The sequence below is a fragment of the Vombatus ursinus genome, unplaced genomic scaffold, assembly GCF_900497805.2.
Source record: "Vombatus ursinus unplaced genomic scaffold, bare-nosed wombat genome assembly UNPS02014768.1, whole genome shotgun sequence".
Taxonomy (NCBI): domain Eukaryota; kingdom Metazoa; phylum Chordata; class Mammalia; order Diprotodontia; family Vombatidae; genus Vombatus; species Vombatus ursinus.
In genome coordinates, this window is record NW_020954546.1 from 9131957 (window position 1) to 9154294 (window position 22338).

The window sequence follows — 22338 nt, forward strand, 5'->3', positions numbered from 1 at the left end:
GAAGGAAGGAAGGAAGGAAGGAAGGAAGGAAGGAAGGAAGGAAGGAAAGGTGGTTGGGAGAAAAGAAGGAAAGAAGGAAGGAGGGGGATGGAAGGAAAGGAAGGAAGAAGGGAGGGAGGAAGGAAGGAAAGGTTTGAGGGAAGTAAGAAGGAAGGAAAGGAAGGAAGGAAGGAAAGATGTGAGGGAGGTAGGAAGGAAAGGTGGTTGGAAGAAAAGAAGGAAAGAAGGAAGGAGGGGGATGGAAGAAGGGAGGGAGGAAAGAAGGAAGGAAGGAAAGGTGGGAGGGAGGTAAGAAGGAAAGGAAGGAAGGAAAGGTGGTTGGGAGAAAAGGAGAGAAGGAAGGAGGGGGAAAGAAGGAAAGGAAGGAAGGAAGAAAAGGTGTGAGGGAGGTAGGAAGGAAAGATGATAGGGAGAAAAGAAGGAAAGGAAGGAAGGAAGGAAAGGTGGGAGGGAGGTAAGGAAGGAAGGAAAGAAAGGTGGGAAAGAGGTAAGAAGGAAGGAAAGGAAGGAAGAAAGGAGAGTGGGAGGGAGGAAAGAAGGAAGGAAGAAAAGGGAGGTAAGGAAGGAAAGGAGAGAGGGAGGGAGGTAAAATGAAAGAAAGGAAGGAAGGAAAAAAAGGTGGGAGAGAGGAAGGAAGCTCTAATTAATACTTGCTATGGGTCAGGCACGGTGCTAAGTGCTGAGGATATGAATACTAGCAGAAAGGACAGTCCCTACTTTTCAGAAGTCCCCCAGGCACTTATTTACTTGAGGGAGGGTGTATCATAGACCTCCTGGGGGAAATTTTGTCCCACTTTCCTAACTCTCCCTTTCTGAAAGCTCTTTAGGGCTGGCTGACTGAACTGGTTCTTAACTGATCGTCTTGGGAGGAAGCTCCTGGTGGAGGCTGCAGCCAGCGGCATTAGAGAATTAACCTTGAGCACTCAGGGGTCCACCTGTGACCCCGAGAGGGCGAAGGAGTCTTGTTCCAGGACCCAAGACTTATCTGGGAGGGTAGGAATTAGGATCAGGATTCCCCAGGGCTTATGTGGCTAAATGACATTGATGTTATCTTATCTGGAGATCCTTCCCCTCGGCTCCCCTGGGGGACACAGAGTACATACATCTCGTGCCCAGGCCCCCTCCCCACCGCAGTCAGGAGTTACGGGATATGATTCTCTGTGAAAGCCGAGGGCGTAACATTCAGTCTTAACTCTGTGAAGACATTTCTTCAGGGATCAGAGATAATATGATCCAGGTACCTTGCCTTCTGCTAATCTAACTTAATACAGGGCTGGAGCTTGGAGAACCCACAGGAATGGAGAGTTAATGGATGTCCATTAGGCTGGCAGTCGTAAATATCAGATGTCTTGGGCGACCTTTAACACAGGCTGGATGGCAGTTAATTCGTGGTATTTCTCTGATGGGCGTCTGAAGTATGGAAATTTCAAGCTGGTGGTTAGAGAGAGAAATCCGAGGGTTTGATAACCAGCCTCTGGGAGGCAGAGCTGACATTCTGTTGGGGAAGTTTAGGAGCCTGACTTATATGTCAGAGTCTAATTCTTATGCAGGCCAAGGGCCAAACCACTTCAGTGTGCTGACCAGTCTGTGGCTTCTGTCTCTCGTTAGGTAGGGCAGAAGAGGGGAATGATTGCCCCATCACTCACATCCTGACACAGCTTTGTGCTTGATTAGGCAGGGTTGGGCCATTAACACCCTTTAGCATTTCTGAGCATTATTTCCGAGAGATTGCCTTTTGTACGGTGTCTTAAATCACCACCTTTAACTGTCTGGTGAATGAGCGTCTTTGGACAGCTTGGAGCCCTGGAAAGCACCGCTGGAGGTGATATTGGTTTTGTAGTTTATGGGTGAACTTCACACAGTCTGACCTGGGCCGGTCCAAACCTGTAGCCTCCCTTCTTTCTCCTGACCGTAACTCAGACAAGTGGGAGGGCTGTCTGAGATGGGCCATAGAAAGCTGGTCAGAGAAGATTCTCCATGTGCCTCCTGGTTGGACCCCACAAAGGGTGGAACTAGACATTTCCCCCTTCAGCGCCCCATCTCCCCTAGTGGTTGCCCTGCTGTTATCATTGTTCTCTTAATTGCCAAACTGGATGGCCCCCAGTTCTCAGTCCTCATCCTTGACTTCCCTATGGCATTTGATGCTATTAACCCCTTGACCTCCTACTGGATAATAACTCTTCTTTGGGTTTTCACGACACTGCTTTCTCATAGTTCCCCTCCCATCCATCTGAGCATTCTTCCTTAGTCTCCTTTGCCAGATCACCATGTCTGTCTTGCCCCCTAACCATGGGAATCCTTCAGGAGGAGTTTAAACATTTGGGGCTATACAATGAGGCTGGAGCCTATGAAGGTTCCTGGGGGCAGGGTCGGCCTTAACTTGCCTTTCTAACAACCTCGGGTTTGTTTCAATTCCAAGGAGAGCCTGTTACCCTTAGGGTAGTACTATAAAGCTGGAGGCCTAGGTAGATCTGTGGGGTGCATCTGGGACTCACCAAAAAGAGGAGAATACACTGTTAAGGGGGTCTCCAAGGCTCAAATGGATAAAATCTTCAATAGTGGAATTTTAGAACCATGAGAGGTCAGCAGAGAAGACATTTAAGTTATGATAACACAAAAGAGAATGTTGTATAAGGGCCCAAGAGGTGAGAGGCAGGGTGTTTCATGGAGAGAAGACTGCCTTTGGAGTCAGAAAGTCCTGGGTTCAAATCCACTTGTGGCGAATTCTGGCTGTGTGACCCTGGGCAAGTCACTTAACCCCAATTGCCTCACCAAACAAACAAACAAAAAAAGTATAATCTGTGATCTCAGGGTCTGAAGACCCATTTCTCTTGGAGAGGTCAAGAAAGACTTAATGAAAGAGGGCCTTAAATGGAATCAAGATTAATTGGTCAATTAAGAGTGGGTCAAGTAGATGGCAAAGTGGATAGAGGGTTGGGCTGGGAGTCAGGAAGACCTGAGTGCAAATTCAGCCTCAGACACTTACTGTGTGACCCTGGGTGAGTCACCTAAACCTGTGTACCTCAGTTTCCTCATTTGTCAAATGAGCCAGAGAAGGAAATGACAAACCACTCTAGTATCTCTGTGGAGATTTTATTCATGGATGAATAAAAAGAATGGGTCAGATTTCAAAATCCACCAAAATTCTCCTCTGATGCCTCATTGTAGTGTGAAGGTGACCCCAGGGTTTTCTCCGAGGCTCTGCCAAGGAAATACTTGTTCTAGCAGGTCCTTCCAAGCTGAAAGTGTTTTAAGTACAGGTTTGGTGACATATGTCTAATGACCAGTCTAGCTGAGTTTAGAGAGGCTCCTCAGTGAAGGGCTCACAGATCCATGATGCTTAGTGACGCATGGAATCCATTAGGTGCAGGTGACAAAGGGAGGTTATACTACTCAGAGGCAATGCCATGAGCAAAGGTGTTTCAGGGAAAATGGTACAATCATATCGTTGAAGTGGGAGATGTGTAAGCAGCAGCTTACTTGCCAGCCCTTAGCAGCTCACGAGTAACAGTTTTCAGCATGAGCATTTACACCTCAGAAATTGGCAAATGGAACAAATCAGGGTTTGATTTGTTGATTGTCTAGACTTAAGAAAGTGATGGAGAAAATGGTAAAAAAAAAAAAAAAGTATGTCCTACTATGTCCTGCCTACTTTCCCCGTCCCCCACCAAGAGCTTTTTGTTAAACATTTATCAGCATACCCTTGTGTCCAAGAGATGGTGAGTGAAAGGTCCAGTTTGGCCAGAGCACAGGGCAATAGCGAAACCTCCTTGAGAAGAAGTGTGAGTTGTTTGGAAGAAAAATTCTGTCATGGGCTGAGTGCATGTGGGGTCTCACGACTGAGGTCTGGGCACCACACTTTGGACGGGACAGTGATAAGCTGGATAGGGTCCGGAGGAAGACAGCCAGGAAGGTGAGAAGATGGGAGGTCATCGGGCCTCCACGGAACTGGAGATGAGACTCAGAGGGTGCACCTTTCTGGTCTTTGAAGGGCTCTCCCATGGAAGGAAGATGTGGTTTGGTCTGTTTGGTTCCTGGAAGGCAGGAGGGGAGAACAGAACGGAGGCAAAGTTAGGCTCGATGGAACAGCCTCTGAAGTGAAATGGCTGCCTCCGGAGGCAGTGGGTTCCCTTTCACTGTCAAACGGGAGCTGGGGGTCCACTGGTCAGTCTGTAGAAGTAGGGGATTCGTGTCCTAGGGCGAGCTTGGTGAGGTGGCCTCAATTTGTCTTTCAGGTGTGAGATTCTGTGACGTACCAAAGACCTACAATTGATTGACTGATATTGACCTTGGACCGGTCACTCCCTTCACTGGCAGATGGGGCGTTCAGACTAGCCGGCCTCTAAGGGCCTTTCTGGCTGTATAGAGCTATGAGCCCATCTGTGCCCACTGACCAGTGCCTTCCAGCCAGAGCCAGGACCCTCCCTACCCGCCCCCCAAACGACCGCCGCAGCGCGGGGGGAGGGGGGGCAGGTGGGGCAGCCCCTGTGAGGTCACAATCGGAGGTCGGGACGGCCCTTCCTCGGGTTGGGGCGGCCTCGGGGGCCCTGAACGCCCAGACAGGAAGGAGGAGGAAAGGGCAGTCTCGGACGCGGAGCAGGGTCTCCAAGGAGACGCGGACGCTCTGGCCTCCTCCATCGCGACCGGAGTGGGGTGGAAGGATCGCGGCTCGGGTCTGGAGGGGAGGTCCGCCCGGCTCTGCTGTTTTCTGCCGCCCCACTCCCACCTGAATTTAGCACTCGGTCTCTGGAGCGCGGGGCCGCCGCCGGGCGAGCGTGGGTTGTTGGACGGGGCAGGTGCGTGGGGCGTCACCCCCGCCCCCACTGCGGCAGTGCTACAGCCCGTCCCGGGGCGTGGATTGCCCCGTGGGAGAGGGAGTCTCGCTGAGAGTCGCAGAGGGTGCGGGAGGGTGCGGGACGCTGCGGACAGAGGGTGGGTGGGAGCACGGACGGACGGGCGCACGGGCGGGGGGGTTGGGCGGAGGGGCCGGCAGGCAGGTGGTCCTCGGCTCTCATCTTCCCCGAGGGGGCGCGTCCGGCTCCGTGGGAGCACAGCGGGTCTGGGATTCATTGATTCCCACGCGGGAAACAGCTTCGGAGGCGGCCCTGAGGTGCACCGGCTGGGCTTGGGCAGGGGCGTGTGCGCGCGCGATCCCTCGCTCTTGAGTCAGCTGTGGCTCACGCGTTACTGCTGAAGGTGGAGACCGTGCCCAAGTCAGCGTCCGGTGGAGCGGAAAGTGATTTTCTTTTTGGAGGGAGTGGGGGCAAGCCCCTCTGTGACTGTTAGACTGTGGACATAGATGTACGTATTCTGGGTCCTAGATCTAGAAGCTGCGGTCATAGCATCGTCCGTCTAGAGCTGGAAAGGGGCCTGAGGGACCGTCTGGTACGATGCCTTCATTTGACAGATTGAAAGTAGGGCCTGGAGAAGGGCAGCAGCTTGGCCAGGGTCACACAGACGGAGCTGGGCTTCGAACCAGCCACACAGTCCAACTTCCAGCCCTTGTGAAGCTGCACCTCAGATGTGTGGGTAGTTCTGTCAATGGACTGACTGGTATAAAGAGAGTCATCCTCTGGGTGACCAGGTCGATGCCGTAAGAACCAGCGGGTGTATTGGAAAGAGGGGCAGACTTGTTCTGGCTGGCCTCAGAGGGCAGAATTAGGAACCTGGGGTAGAGAGAGCTCCTATCGGGAGTCAGAGGATCTGGGTTCAAGTGCTGGCTTTGCTTCTTCCTGGCTGGGTAACCTTGGACAAATCCCCTAACTTCCCTGGGTCTCAGTTTCCTCATCTGTCAAATGACTAGATGCTTTTGGACCAGATGACCTTTGAGGCTCCTGCCGGCTCCTGATCTGTGTTCCTATTAAACAGGAATGGAGGCAGATTTGGTCTTGATGGATTTCTTCTGTCTCTCTCTAAATATTAGAGCGGTGCATGAGGTCTTGGGGGAGGTAGTGGCTTCTTTCTCAGAGGCCTTCTAGGGAAGGCAGGATGACCACTAGCCTCTTAGATGGCAGAGGGGGCTCCTCTTTTAGGTATGGGTTGGATCATATAAGGCCCCTGAGATCTTTCCATCTTGGAGTTTACAGAAATTCTGATTTTTTTCTTCAGAGAAACAATGTAATACCAGTTTATTAGCCTAACTATAGGGCCTGTTGGCCTTTTTTTTTTTTTTAAAGTGGAAGTGACCACACAGTCTTTAATCACTTATAAATGACATGCCCAGAAGTTACAGAGTAACCCAACTTCCCCAGTGTATGAACTTGACAATTAAACAGGATGCCATAGTAACCAATCATATACAATTTCACTGAAATAGTGTGCTGGTCTGTTAGATAAAACTCTTGTTCCTATGTTCCTTCCCCCAAAGGGAATTGGATGGAAGAGTACCTTTGCTGAGGTCATGAAATTTTTGGGGAAACTGAGCTCTGCAAGCTGGTCCTTTGAGCAACAGGGATGTGTGTTTTGCTGTCTGCTTTTTCTCATTGAAGCTGTCTCTGTGACAGGCTAGGCATCCAAGGGGTGCTGATTGCTAGATTTCCTTCAAGTTTGTTGAGTGGTTCCTGGCCATTATGGGCTTTGTGAAAATAAGGAGCTTTGGAAGTGTGGATCACTCACTAAGCAGAAGGCCTGGAAACAAAGGGTATCGTTTGAAACCGGAGCTCGAGGTTAGGATTTTTTCCTGAGTGAATCTCAGCAATGGCTCTGTGTTTCTAACGTGTCAGCCTCATATTCCCGTATGAAGTCTGAGACCTTTCCACTTGTCCTTCCAGGTCAATTAAAGAAGAAGCTGCTAAAAGTGCTTTTGGAAACACGATGAATCCTGAGGTTTTTACCCAAGGGGATGTTAAGCCCTCAGAGCCAAGCCCTACCAAATCTGCTTATTCCAGAGAAGACAGGTCCATGGGAGATCTAAAATATTTCTCCAAAAGGTGTTGTATAAATTTGTTCCATGACATCTTTTTTTATGGGGGGGTGATGATTATTGGAGTTAAGCATGATCAATGTGTGTTTTTAAGATGTCAATACATGCTAGGCACTTGGAACAAACCTACAAAGAATGAAACTATTTCTACTCTCTAGGAATGTGAATTCTAATGGGAGAGATAGGTGCTCTTGTTGGTTGTTGGGACCTTTATTTGTCTTTGTATTTTTTTAACTAGAACATAGTACGTACTTAATGAATGTTTATTGATTGATTGATAGGGCTTTCATATTCAGATTACCAACAGTCAAATCAAGGCTTATAGATGGTCTAAAAGCTGTGATTTTTAAACGCTCCTCTCCTTTAACCTTATGAGATGATCTCTAGTTTATGCTGTATATTTGTGTATACACACATACATTATCTCATCTTGATAATGGGGGGCGGGGTGCCCATTAGACTGTGAGCTCCTTGAGATTAGGAACTGTCTTTTGCCTTTCTTTTTGTCTCCAGTGCTTAGCACAGTGTCCAGCACATAGGACGTGCTTTAATAAATGCTTTTTGACTTGTTTTGGTGTGACTTTACCCTCCTTTCCAACCACTCTGTGGGCTGTCACACCAGAAACAGATGAGAGCCATGCTGGACTAAGGGGGGGGGTGTGGTGGAGCATTTTGAATTTTTCTTTGCTTCATGGGCTGCTTTCATTAAAGAATTCATCTCCAAGTTGGCAGCCTTTTGGTGATGAGCCTCTGTATACTTAACTGGGTTGGTCCTTGAAAAATAGCCTTAATTTGTTAATGGGGCCTTCCTGGAAGCCTTTCTAGCATGTGGAGCCTGCCAGAAAAGTTCCTCTGATAAAGGTCTCATTTCCAAGATACATGAAGAATTAATTCAAATTTGTAAGAATAAGAACCATTCTCTGGTTGATAAAAGATCAAAAAATATGAATTGACTGTCTTTAAAGGAAGAAATCCAAGGTGTCAACAGCCCTAAGGAAAAAAAAATGTTTCAAATCCCTAATAATTAGAGAAATAGAGATTAAAAAGTTTCATTCCCACCAGGTTGGCAAACCTGATAAAAGAATGGACAAATGCTGGAGGGTGGTGGGAAGACAGACACATTTAATGAATTTTTTATGAAACTATGAATTGGTCCAGCAATTCTGGAAAGAAAAGTCACTAAAACGTGCATCCCCTATGAATCAGGTCTGCTCCTCCTAGGCTTAGACGCCAAAGAGATCAGAGAAAAGGGGAAAGGACCTATAGATACAGAAGTACTTATAGCAGTTCTTCTTGTGATAGCAGAGGACTGGAAACTAAAGGACCGTCCATCAGTTACCCCCAGTTTGTGGCTGAACAAATTGTTGCATATGAATGTGATAGAGTACTATTGTGCCATGAGAGATGGTGATAAAGATGTATTTGGGGAAAATCCGGAAGGTTTGTATGAAGTGATGAAGAGTGAAGGGAGGAGAAGCAGGGGAGCAGTGTGTATAATAACAACATCGTTGTAAACACAAACACCTTTAGCAGCTTAAGAGCTCTGATCAGCGTCATGATGGACCACAGCTCTGGAGGATTGCTGATGAATCCTGAGAGATGGTGATGGATTCAGGTTGCAGATTGAAACACAATTTTTAGATGTGGCCAATGAGGGAATTTGTTTTGCTTGCCTAAGCATATTTGTTACAAGGATTTTCTTTTACCTTTTTCATTTAAATAGGGGTAGGCGGCTAGGGTGGAGCCAAGATGGCAGAGAGAAGCCGGGAAGTTGCCTGAGTTCTCTCCAGTTTCCCCTGGAAACAACGTTAAATCAAACCTCTAAAAGAATTCTGGAACAACAGAATTCACAAAAACACAGAGTGAAACAGTTTTCCAGCCCAAGATAATTGAGAAGGACTTCAGGAAAGATCTCTCTCACTTGGATAAAAGGGGAACAGAACCTATTGAACAGGCAGTGTCTGGACAAGCCAGGGGGAGGCTCTTAGCTACAGTACAGATCAGTACTCGAGGCCCCAAGGTCCTGGCTCAGAAGGCCATTGGTACAGCAGGCCAGTTGTGAGGCCTCCAGCCCCAGTACAGCAGGCAAACTGCCAGCCCTAGAACCCAGGGCACAACAGGCTTGACTAGGCCAGGCCACCCTACTAGCACAGTGGGCAAGCCACCGGCCCCAGAGGCCCCAGCACAGAAAGCTAGTGACCAGGCCCCCTGGCCCCTCATGCAAGAAACTTGGGACAATGCCCCCTGCACCCTAGGAGCAGAGCTCAACTTTTAAAAATGAGCAAAAAAACCCCCAACAAAACCAAAAAAGAGACCATAGACCATAGAAAGCTACTATGGGGACAGGAAAGAGCCAAACATAAACTCAGAAGAGGACAACAGTGTCATATGTCTACATACAAAGCCTTAAAGGGGAATGTGAATTGGCCTCGAGTCCCAGAAGTCTTCTTGGAAGAGCTCAAAAAAATTTTAAAAATCAAGTAAGAGAGGTAGAAGAAAAATTGGGAAAAGAAGTGAGAGGCATGCAAGAGAATTATAAAAAAAAAGAGTCAACACCTTGGAAAAGAAAGCACAAAAATTGACTGAAGAAAGCAACTCCTTTTTGAAAAAAAATCCACTGAACAAAACAACTCCTTTAAAAGTAGAATTGGCCAAGTGGAAAAGGAGGTATAAAAGCTAACTGAAGAAAAGAATTCTTTAAAAATTAGAATTGGGCAAATGGAAGCTAATGACTCTATGAGACATCAAGAATCAGTCAAACAAAATAAAAAAAAAATGAAAAAATAGAAGAAAGTAAAATACCTTATTGGAAAAACAACTGACCTGGAAAATAGATCTAGGAGAGATAATTTAAGAATTATTGGTCTACCTGAAAATCATGATTAAAAAAAGAGCCTTGACAGCATCTTTCAAGAAATTATCAAGGAAAATTACCCTGATGTTCTAGAATCCGAGGGCAAAAAATAGTCATTAAAAGAATCCACTGATTGCTTCCTGAAATAGATCCCAAAATGAAAACTCCAAGGAATATTGTAACCAAATCCAGAACTATTAGGTCAAGGAGAAAATACTGCAAGCATCCAGAAAAGAAAAAATTAAATATCAAGGAACCACAGTCAGGATTACACAGGACTTAGCAGTTTCTACGTTAAAAGAGTGGAAGGCTTGGAATATGATATTCAGAAAGGCAGAGGAGCTTGGATTACAACCAAGAATCAACTACCCTGCAAAATTGAGCATAATCAGGGTAAAAGATGGATATTCATTTAAATAAGGGACTTTCAAACTTTCTTGATGAAAAGATCAGAGCTGAACAGAAAATTTGATCTTCAAATACAAGACTCAAGAGAAACAAAAAGAAATAAAAAAAAACCCATCATGTTCAGTAAGGTTAAACTGTTTATATCCTGACGTGAGAAGATGGTACTTGTAACTCTTTTTTTTTTAATAATTAATTTATTTTTAGTTTTCAACATTCACTTCCATAAAACTTTGAGTTTTAATTTTTTTCTCCTTCCCTCTCCTCCCTCCTCCCTGAGATGGTGTGCAATCTGATATAGGCTCTACTTATACATTCATATTAAGCATATTTTCACATTAGTCATGATGTAAAGAAGAATTAGAACTAATGAGAGGAACCACAAGAAAGAAGAAACAAAACAAAGCAGCAAAAGAAAAGGAGAGCGAATAGTATGTTTCGATTTGCATTCAGACTCCATTGTTCTTTCACTGGATGTGGATAGCATTTTCTATCATGAATCTTTTGGAGTTGTCTTAGATCCTTGCATTGCTGAGAAAAGCTAAGTCTATCAAAGTTACTCATCACACAATGTGGCTGTTACTGTGTACAACATTGTCCTGGTTCTGCTCATTTCACTCTGCATCAGTTCATTTAAGTCTTTCCAGGTTTTTCTGAAGTCAGCCTGCTCATTATTTCTTATAGCACAATAGTATTCCATTACATTGATGTACCACAACTTGTTCAGCCATTCTGCACTTAATGGGCATCCCTTCAATTTCCAATTCTTTGCCATCACAAAAAGGGCTGCTATAAATATTTTTATACATGTGAGTCCTTTTCCCATTTGTCTGATCTCTTTGGGATACAGCCCTAGAAGTGCTATTGCTGGGTCAAAGGGTATGCACAATTTTATAGCTCTTTGGGCATAATTCCAAATTGCTCTCCAGAATGGTTGGATCAGTTCACAACTCCACCAACAATGCATTAGTGTTCCAATTTTACCACGTCTTCTCCAAAATTTATTATTTTTCTGTTTTGTCATGTTGGCCAATCTGATAGGTATGATGTGGTACTTTAGAGTCACTTTGATTTGCACCTCTCTAATCCATAGTGATTTAAAGCATTTTTTCATATGACTATAGGTGGCTTTAATTTCTTCTTCTGAAAACTTCCTGTTCATATCCTTTGATCATTTATCAATTGGGGAATGACTTGTATTCTTATAAATTTGACTCAGTTCTCTATATATTTTAGAAATGAGGCCTTTATCAGAGACACTGGCTGTAAAAATTGTTTCCAAGCTTTCTGCTCTCCTTCCTTCTAATCTTGGTTGCATTGGCTTTGTGCAGAAACTTTTCAATTTAATGTAATCAAAGTCATCCATTTTGCATTTCGTAATGTCCTCTATCTCTTGTTTGGTCATAAATTCTTCCCTTCTCCATAGATCTGACAGGTAAACTATTCCTTGCTCTCCTAGTTTGCTTATAGTATCAGTCTTTATATCTAAATCATGTACTCATTTTGATTTTATCTTGGTATAGGGTATAATAAGATGTTAGTCTATTCCTCCTTTCTGCCATACTCTTTTCCCAGTCTTCCCAGCAGTTTTTGTTACATAGTGAGTTCTTATCCCAGAATCTGGGGTCTTTGGATTTATCAAGTAGTAGATTAGGGGCAGCTAGGTGGCACAGTGTATAGAGCACTGGCCCTGCAGTCAGGAGGACCCAAGTTCAAATCCGGCCTCAGACACATGATATTAGCTGTGTGACCCCAGGCAGGTCACTTAACCCCGATTGCCTCGCCAAAAAAAAAATAAAATAAAATTTTCAATTCAAGTAGTAGATTACTATAGTCATTGACTGTTGTGTCTTGTGTACCTAACGTGTTCCATTGATCCACCACTCTATTTCTTAGCCAGTACCAAGTAGTTTTGATGATTGCTGCTTTATAATACAATTTAAGATTTGGCATAGCTAGGCCACCTTCCCCTGCATTTCTTTTCATTAGTTCCCTTGATATTCTGGACCTTTTGTTCTTCTGGATAAATTTTGTTATTGTTTTTTCTAGCTCCATAAAATAGTTTTTTGGTAGTTTGGTATGGCACTGAATAATTAAATTAATTTATGTAGAACTGTCATTTTTATTACATTAGTTCAGCCTACCCATGAGCAAGTGATATTTTCCCAATTATTTAGATCTGACTTTATTTGTGTGAAAAGTTTTTTGTAATTGTGTTCATATAGTTCGTGGTTTTTGTTTTGGCTGGTAGACTCCCAAATATTTTATAATGTCTACAGTAACTTTAAATGGAATTTCTCTTTCTATCTCTTGCTGTTGGGCTTTGTTAGTAATATATAGAAATGCCATTGATTTATGTGGGCTTATTTTATATCCTGAAACTTCTAAATTTGTTTATTATTTCAAGTAAGTTTTTACTTGATTTTCTAGGATTTTCTAAGTATACCATCATATCATCTACAAAGTGATAGCTTTGTTTCTTCTTCACCTATTCTAATTTCTTTTTCTTCTCTTATTGCTAAAGCTAACATTTCCAGTACAATATTGAATAATAGTGGTGATAATGGACATCCTTGTTTCACCCCCGATCTTATTGGAAATGCTTCTAGTTTATCCCCATTACATATAATGCTTGCTGATGGTTTTAGATAGATGCTACCTATCATTTTAAGGAAGACTCCATTTATTCCTGTGCTGCCTAGTGTTTTTAATAGGAATAGGTGTTGTATTTTGCCAAAAGCTTTTTCTGCATCTAATGAGATAATCATATGATTTCTGTTAGTTTTGTTGTTGATATGGTCAATTATGCTGATAGTTTTCCTAATATTGATCCAGCCCTGCATTTCTGGTATAAATCCTACTTGATCATAGTGTATTATCCTCGAGATAAGTTGCTGTAATCTCTTTGCTAGTATTTTCTTCAAAATTTTTGCGTCTATATTCATGAGGGAAATTGGTCTATGATTTTCTTTCTCTGCTTTGACTTTTCATGGTTTAGGTATCAGCACTATATTTGTATCATAAAAAGAATTTGGTAGGACTCCTTCTTCAACTATTTTTCCAAATAGTTTATATAGTATTGGAATTAGTTGTTCTTTAAATGTTTGATAGAATTCACTTGTAAATCCATCTGGTTATGGAGATTTTTTCTTAGGGAGTTCATTGATGGCTTGTTCAATTTCTTTTTCTGAAATGGGGTTATTTAAGTATTTTATTTCCTCTTCCATTAATCTGGGCAACTTATATTTTTGTAAATATTCATCAATTTCACTAAGATTGTCAAATTATTTGGCATACAGTTGGGTAAAATAGCTCCTAATTATTGTTTTGATTTCTTCTTCATTGGTAGTGAATTCACCCTTTTCATTTTTGATGTTGATAATTTGATTTTCTTCTTCCTTTTTTTAACCAAGGGCTTATCTATTTAATTCTTTTTTTCCATAAAACCAGCTCTTGCTTTTATATATGAATTCAATAGTTTTCTTAATTTCAATTTTATTAATCTCTCCTTTGGTTTTCAGAATTTCTAATTTGGTTTTTAATTGGGGATTTTTAATTTGTTCTTTTTCTAGCTTTTTTAGTTGCATGCCTAATTCATTGATCTCTTCTTTCTCTATTTTATTCATATAAGCTTTTAGAGGCATAAAACTTACCCTACGGATCACTTTTGCTGCATTCCATAAGTTTTGGTATGTTGTCTCATTATCATTCTCTTGGATGAAGTTATTGATTGTTTATATGATTTGTTCTTTAGGACTAGATTATTTCATTTCCAATTAATTTTTAGTCTGTCTTTCCATGACCCTTATTACATGTAATTTTTATCACATCATGATCTGAAAAGGATGCATTTAATATTTCTGCCTTTCTGCATTGGATTGTGAAGTTTTTATTCCCTAGTGTGTGGTCAGTTTTTGTATAGGTGCCATGTACTGCTGAGAAAAAGGAATATTCCTTTCTGTCCCCATTCAGATTTCTCCAGAGGTCAACCATATCTAACTTTTCTAAAATTCTGTTCATCAATTTAACTTCTTTCTTGTTGATTTTGTGTTGAGATTTATCTAGTTCTGAGAGGGGGAGGTTGAGGTCTCCTACTAGTATAGTATTGCTGTCTATTTCTTCCTATAACTCCCTGAACTTCTTCTCCAAGAATTTGGATGCTATAACCACTTGGTGCATGGATGTTTAGTAATGATGTTGCTTCATTGTCTATGCTACCTTTCTAGCAGCATGTAGTTTCCTCCCATATCTCTTTTAATTAGATTTCTTTTTGCTTGCTTCGTCTGAGATCAGGATTGCTACCCCTGCTTTTTTCTTTTTTTTACTTCAGCTGAAACAATATATTCTGCTCCAGCTTTTTACCTTTATTCTGTGTATCCCTCTGCTTCAAATGTGTTTCTTGTAAACATTATATTGTGGGGTTATGGTTCTTAATCCACCCTGCTGTCTGCTTCCATTTTATGGGAGAGTTCATCCCATTCACATTTGCAGTTATGATTACTATCTGTGTCTTTCTCTCCATCCTGTTTCCCCCTCATGCTTCTATTCATGCTTCTGTTTCTCCTTTCTCCCTTACCTTCCTCACTACAGTTTTGCTTTTGACCACTGCCTCCCTCAGTCTGTCCTCCCTTCTATTAGCCTCCTCCCTTTTTTTCCTCTTTACCCTAAATAGAGTAAGGTTCAAACAATGCTCATCTCCCTCCCTTCTTTCTCTCTACAATAATAGGTTTTTATGCCTTTTCATGTGATGTAATTTACCCTTATCTGCCTCCTCTTTTTCTCTTCTTCCAGTACAATCCCTTTTCACCACTTAATTAGATTTTTTATCATCACATCAAAGTCAACTTATACCCAAGCCTTCTGTCTTTGTATACCCCTTTTAAACGTCATAATAACAATACAGTTCCCAAGAGTTACAAGTGTCATCTTCTCTTGTAGGGATGTAAACAGTTTGCCCTTATTAATAACATCTTGTTGTTTTTTTTCTTTCTTGTTTACCTTTTTATGCCTCTCTTGAGTCTTGTATTTGAAGATCAAATTTTCTTGAGCTCTGGTCTTTTCATCAGGAAAGTTTGGAAGTCTCCTATTTCATTGAATGTCCATCTCCTCCCCTGAAAGATTATGCTCAATTTCACTGGGTAGTTGGTCCTTGGTTGTAATCCAAGCTTCTTTGCCTTACGGAATATCATATTTCATGCCCTCTGATCTTTTCATGTAGAAGCTGCAAGATCCTGTGTAATCCTGACTGTGGTTCCATGATATTTAAATTGTTTCTTTCTGGCTGCTTGCAATATTTTCTCTTTGACCTGGTAATTTTGGAATTCGGATACGATATTCCTTGGCGTTTTCAATTTGGGATCTCTTTCAGGAAGTGATTGGTGGATTCTTTCTATGGCTGTTTTACTCTCTGGTTCTAGTACCTCAGGGCAGTTTTCCTTGATGATTTCCTGAAAGATGCTGTCCAGGCTCTTTTTTTTCATCATCTCTCCTGGATCTATTTTCCAGGTCAGTTGTTTTACCAATGAGGTATTTTACGTTTCCTTCTATTTTTTCATTCTTTTGTTTCTGTTTGATTGATTCTTGATCTCTCAGAGTCATTAGCTTCCACATGCTCAATTCTGATTTTTAATATTTTTTGGAAAAAAGCAGTTATTTCTGTTCTCTTCCTCAGCTGCCAAGTGTCTCCTTTCCCCACACTATTTTGTATTTACTTTGTTTAAATTTTACATTTATTGATATGGATACATGTTTTGGCCAATAGGATATAAGCTCTTTGAAGACAGGGTCTATTTTGTCTTCATCTCTTTGTTTCTAGTGCCTAGCTGTGGTGCCTGGTCAGTTGGGTGGTGCAGTGGATAGACTTCTGGGCCTCCGACACTTACTAGCTGTGTGACCCTGGGCAAGTCACTTCACTCTATTTACCTCAGTTTCCTCATCTGCAAAATGAGCCAGAGAAGGAAATGGTAAAGCACACCAGTAGAAAACCCCAAATGGGGGTCACAAAGAGTCAGACACAACTGAAATGACTGAATAGCTGCAAAGCTTGGTGCCTGGCGCATAGTAGGAACTTAATAATGCTTGTGGAATAAATGAATGAATGAATAGAAAATGTAGGTCAAGGCTTGGAGGAACCCTGAAAATCTGTGATTCTGGAATACCCCAGGGATATTAGCCATTTCATAGGTAGTGCCATGTTGGTACAGCTTGCTTAGATATACTAGATTTCTCTATTGAAACTTTCTTCAGTAATGGCTTTTTTTTTTCCCCCAGAGATCATTAGCATTCTCTTAAGTGCTATCTTTATAGGCAAAAATGGTTTAATAAATTTATTGAGAGAATATTTCATTCCTAACCCTGTTCCAGGTACTTTGGAGTATGCAAAAGAATTAGGGGGCACCAACTTGGCAGAGAAGAATTTTTCTGTCTGTAAAGTTCGCTGGTGTGTGGGGAGATCTCGTCTGCTACCTTGCCTCGTTAGGACCATTCTGAGCCAGCCCAGACTAAGTTGGTTTATAGGCTATCTTAGGAGGATCTCAGGCCATCTTTGCCGACTCTCATTTTATAGATGAGGAAACCAAGGCCCAAGAGGGATTTAAGCCACCCGGGTCCTTTGATGCCTGGGCTCTTTCCACTGTACCCCCCTGCCTCCTTGATTAAAGAATGAGTTAGAAACATTGTTTTTGGTGTCCGCTGAATTGGATGTTATTGTCTAACCTGTACTTAAGGGCTAAATAATACCTACTATGCAGTGTCACTGGGTGGGGAATGCTGGGAAGAGAGGCATCAGTTGGGGCCTGGAGTGTTACTGTCTGGCTTTGGGTTCCATTCTGACAACCTTTTCCAATTGTTGTCCCAGGGACATCATTACAACAGACGAGGAAGGCGATGACAGGGAGTCTTTGGGAGTGCCCGCGTCAGAGCTGCAGGACTTTATCGAGCGGGTTTCCGGTGTGCAGGAATGGCCTGATGGTTGCGTATACAAGGGGGAATTTGGGCTTAACATGAAACTTGGATTTGGAATATTCGAATGGAGCAATGGTGAGGTAAATAAATCAAGTCAAGTCGTCTGTGCTTATTTTGTGCCATTGGTAGACTGAGAACTCGCTTCCCATTAATTGCCAGTAATGGGTTTTTCCATACAGTTTCAGGGAGTACTTGGCACTCATTGGTACCAACAAATAGGAAATAATTGTGTTTATTGGAGAAGCAAGATACACCCTGACATCAGGCAGGCCCTTTGCTTTTCATTATGTTTGTTGATCTGAAGGGTGCGAGGCGATAACCTCAGACTTGTGTTACTTTGATAATCAGATCAGACTTTTTTTCAAATGACTATTAACAGCTTGCCTACTTTTGAAAATTTTCTATTTGCATCTTTTGACTATTTCTTCTTTGGGACCTGGGAGTTGCCTTAGCACATTTTCAAACATTTCTTTGTATACTTTGGAGCTAGAGCTTATCACTGTAAATATTTTCCCCTTTGATTCTTTTGTTGTGCAGACTTTTTGTCTTATTTTATCAAGCACGTCTGTTTTCTCCTTAATTTCTTCTACTTCTCTAATAGGTAAAAGTTGTCTTCCTCTCCCTATTGAGATGCGTTATTCTGATTTCTTTCACTCTGAAAGTTATTCATTTTTTAAATGTGTGTTTATCACCTGGCCGGAATTCCCTGAGATATGTGGTGTGAGATACAGGTTGAAATCTTAAGTCCCGTCATATTACTTACCTATTCTCTCAAGTATATTTGTTAAATAATAAAATTTTTCCCTGATTTAATTTTTTAATTAATGTGTTTAATTAACACAGCTTTTGTGTGCATTTGGTTGTGTTTGTCATCTTTGTTCTTTTTCATTGATCTGCTTTTGCTTAGCATCAAATAGTTTTGATTATAACTACTCTGAAATATGTTTTAAGGTCTGGGAGAGCAAGCCTAATCCATCCACCATTTTAAGTGGTTTTTTATATCCTGAACCATTTGTTTTTCTATTTAATTATTATTATTTTTTAGAAATAAGTATTTTGGTTTGTAGTGAATCAAATATGTAAATGTTGAGCTTGCAATGTTATAATTTTTTTTTACTATATAGATCCTATCCGTGAACACTGAATGTCCTTTCAATTATTCCAGGCTTCAATTTTTTCTGCCGTTATAATTTTTATAGTTGTCTTTATCATGTCCTTATCATATGTATGTCTAGGTAAAGTGAATTTCCAATATTAGAAGGTTTTTGCTGTTATAATGGAGATTTCGTAGGGTCAGAGAGCTAGAGAGGAAGGGAACGCAGAAGGCATCTCCTTGAATCCCTCCATTTTACAGGGGGAGAGGATGAGGCCCACAGAGATGAAGTCATTTGCCCAAGGTCACCTAGATCACAGGATCCTGGGTCTAGAGCTGGGAGGGACTGTAGGAGTGACTTAGTTCAGCCTCCTCAGTTTACAGATGAAGAAACAGAGGCTCAAGAGTCTTAAGTGACTAGCCCAAGGTCATTTAGTTAATAAGCTTCAGAGGCAGGATTTGATTCCAGGTCCCATGACACCAGAGCTAGGGCTCTTTCTGCTGGGAGGAAGCATGGTGTATTGATAAGGGACATCTGGACCTGGAGTCAGGAAGATCTGGGTTCAAATCTTGTCTTAGAAACTTACTAGTTGTGTGGTCCTGGCCAAGTCACGTGACCTCTCTGTGCCTCAGTTTCCTCATCTGTAAAACCATGAGCTTGTAAGAATCTCAAAAGGAATAATGAGATTAAAAAAAGTGGGAAGGAAGGGGGCTGAGAAGTACCAGATCTCAAATTATACTTTGTTGTTTGACTATTTTAGTCATGTCTGATTCTTCATGACCCCATTTGGGGTTTCCTTGGCAAGGATACTGGAGTGGTTTGCCATTTCCTTCTCTAGCTCATTTTACAGATGAGGAACTAAGGCAAATGGGGTTAAATGACTTTCCCAGGGTCATACAGCTAGAAAATGTCTGAGGCTGGATTTGAACTTAGGAAGACGAGTCTTCCTGTCTTCAGGCTTGGCACTCTGTGCACTATGGCGCCCTCTAGCAACCCCAAACTATACTACAAAGCAGTACAAAACAGTAATCATCAAAATGATTTGGTACTAGGTAAGAAATAGAGAGTTGATCTGTGGAACAGATGAGATGCACAGCAACAGAAGCGAATGACCACAATAGACTAGTGTTTGATAAAGCTGACAATAATAACTGCTGCGGTAAAAACTCACTATTTGACACAAACTTCTGGGCAAAGCAGAAAGCTGTCTGGCAGAAACTAGGCATAGACCAACATCAGATTCTGATAGCTTCAAACGGATACACAATTTGGACCTCAGGATGACATAAATTAGAGGAAGAAGAAAGAAATTACCTTTTGGATCTAGGGATGGGACAGTTCACAACCAAAGAAGAGAAAATGGACAATTTTATAAAATTAAAAACGTTTTTGCACAAAAGCCCCCAATGCTGCCAAAATGAGAAGGGAAGCAGGTAACTGGGGGAAAATCTTTGCAGCATATTTATCTGACCAATGTCTACTGTCCAAGATATATACGAACTGATTCAGATGTATAAGAGGAATTCCCCAATTGACAAATGGTTAGAGATACGAATAGATAATTTTCAGAGGAAGAAATTCAAGCTATCAGTGTCTATTTGAAAAAAAAAATGTACCAAACCACTAATAATTAGAGAAACGCAAATTAAAGCAACCGTGAGGTTCCACCTCACACCCATCACATTGGCATATTTGACAAAAAGGAAAATGACAAGCGTTGGAGGGGCTGAGGGACAAGACACATCGTATGCTGTTAGTGGAGTCGTAAACTGGTCCAGCCATTCTGGAAAGCAGTTTGGAACTGTGACTGAAAAGTCACTCATCTGTGCAAGGCCTTTGAGCCACCAGTAAGAGAACTCAGGTTATACACAAAAGAGATCAAAGAAAGAAGAAAAGGACCCACATATGCCCAAATATTTGTGGCAGTTCTTTTTTCGAGAACTGAAGGTGCCCATCGACTGGGGAGGGGCTGAACAAGTTATGTGGACGTATGACAGCACGGTTGTGCTGTGACAAATGGCGAGAGGGGCTGTGTCAGAGAAAACTGGGAAGACCCGTATGAACTGAGGAAGAGTGAAGCAAGGAGAACCCAGACAACGATGCACGAAGCAACAGTATTGTGACGACCAACAACTTTAACTGTCGTAAGGACTCAAATCAATGCAATGACCAACCATAATTCCAGAGGCTCAATGACGAAGCGTGCTATCCACCTCCTAATAGAGTGGGCGAAGGACTCTGGGAGCAGAATGAGCCGGGATGTTTGGATATGGCCAGTGGAGGAATTTGTTTTCCTTAACGATGCACATTTGTTACCAAAGTTTTCATTTTCTCTTTGCTTTTCTCTTTTTTTCCTCCTCTTCCTCCAGTTGGGGGAGGGGGAGAGGATGGGATGGAGATAAAATAGGTTTTTTTTCAATTGAATGGGGTTGGATTTGATATCCTCTTAAGGTCCTGTGCACCTCTAAATTCATGACCCTATAGTCCTGTGGACAAGGTCACAAAGGAGAGGGTAGCAAGTGGCTGTAGTATCCATTACAATGTCTTTTGCTATCTAGAAAACCAGTTGTATAGAGGAATCTTGCTCAAAAATTGGTCCACCACGTATGTGACCAATTAGAGAGTCCTTTGGGTTGATAAGCTTATCATTTACAATTCAAATGATCTATAGGAGTGTTAAGCCTCTTAGCACTTTAATCAGATAATCAGATAAATTCCTCTCCAGAGAGCAGCAGTAGTCAAGGAATGGTAGATTTGATTGGAAAGTCAGTGAAGAAGGAGGAATAATTTTGGACTGTAGTCAAAGGAACTTGGATGAAAGGTGAAGATTTTGATTAGTGGAGAAGACAGCATGATGGTGCTTGTGCCTGGGTGTAGTGGAAGTAGGAGAGTTCTGGAAAGAGGATGGGAGGGGGCCAAAGACAGACCTCTTGGGCTCCAGTGTCTGGAGCAGTCAGCCATACCACTGTTAGTCATACCACTGTTAGTCATTAGGTCTGGCTTTTGGTAGGAGCACATTAGATCGCAGGTGATTATGTTAAGATTCAGGACTACCTTGGTAAGGAACAAACCTCAGTTTTCCCAGGCTGGGCTAGGCCTCTTGAGGTCAGTCTCTTATTGCTTTCAACAGAGAGAAGGTGGAGGAGGCAAAGGAAAGAGGAGCCTCTTCTCTCTTTTCCCTTCCTCACACTTTGTGGAAGGGAGTCAGTCAATAGTCAGGAAACATTTATTAAGCACCTACCATGTGCTGGGCATGGTGGTGGTTCAGTGGAAGAAAGAACAGAGTGGCTTGGAAGTCAGAGGACCTAAGTTCATATCCTGTCTCTGATAATGCTTTTGTGACCTTAGGCAAGTGACTTAAGTAACCTGGGACTCAGCTTCTTCATCTGTAAAAGGAGGGATTTCCTGCTCCAGACCTACGATTCTGTGATCCATTGCTCTTGGATGCCAGGTGTCTGCTGTTTGTGAAAATGAAGATGCTACACTCATAGCATGATGTAATCAATTCACACTTACCCATAGCCATCTTATTCTTCACTCGCTATGTAACGTGATATTCAGGCTGTGAACTGAGATGCTGTGTCTTAAAAGAGGGTTCCTTAAAAATGCAGCCATGTGAAACACAAGAGAAAGCTGCTAAATGTTCTTTAGAACCCATGGGCGCTCTCCAGGAACTGAGGCTGCCTCTGTCTCTCGGATGAAAAAGCACAAAATCGAAGGACTTTGGACTGTCGCCCCCGCCCCCCCCACCCCCCGGCCGTGCATTTAGGTTTTTGGTTTGCTTGACCCCTGGCCGTGGCCGCCTCGATGACTGGTTAGCGTCCAGGTGACCTTCGTCAGTCTTTTTGTCCTGTCGTCACCCACTGATGCAGAGAGGGCCCCACGGTGTGTCCTGTGATGGCGGCAGCCTTGGGGAGGCTTCCAGGGCCTCATCTTTGGTTCAGCAGGTCCACCCTGCTCGGCTAATAGAGTCCCATTCAAGAGTGTGTGGTGAAATGCCCAACAATCAGGGTGCTCCCTGCCTCCCCTTCTCTCCCCCTCTCTCCCCCTCTCTCCCCCTCTCTCCCCCTCTCTCCTTCTCTCTCCTCCTCTCTCCCCCT

The 22338-nt window shown here is 42.6% G+C and overlaps 1 protein-coding gene across 5 annotated transcripts in view; it reads left to right on the forward strand.

The window, feature by feature from the left end:
• Positions 1–22338, forward strand: part of ANKMY1 (ankyrin repeat and MYND domain containing 1) — a 142609-nt gene that overhangs the window by 11531 nt on the left and 108740 nt on the right. For 4 of the 5 annotated variants that reach the window (XM_027861502.1, XM_027861498.1, XM_027861501.1 and 1 more), the window contains exons 1-3: positions 4649–4796; positions 6771–6929; positions 17038–17224. In XM_027861502.1, the coding sequence (XP_027717303.1) occupies positions 6814–6929; positions 17038–17224 (303 nt within the window). In that variant the 5' untranslated portion in view covers positions 4649–4796; positions 6771–6813. Of the gene's footprint in view, positions 1–4648; positions 4797–6770; positions 6930–17037; positions 17225–22338 lie in introns of those variants that run through there. The other variant, XM_027861499.1, reaches the window with a different exon arrangement.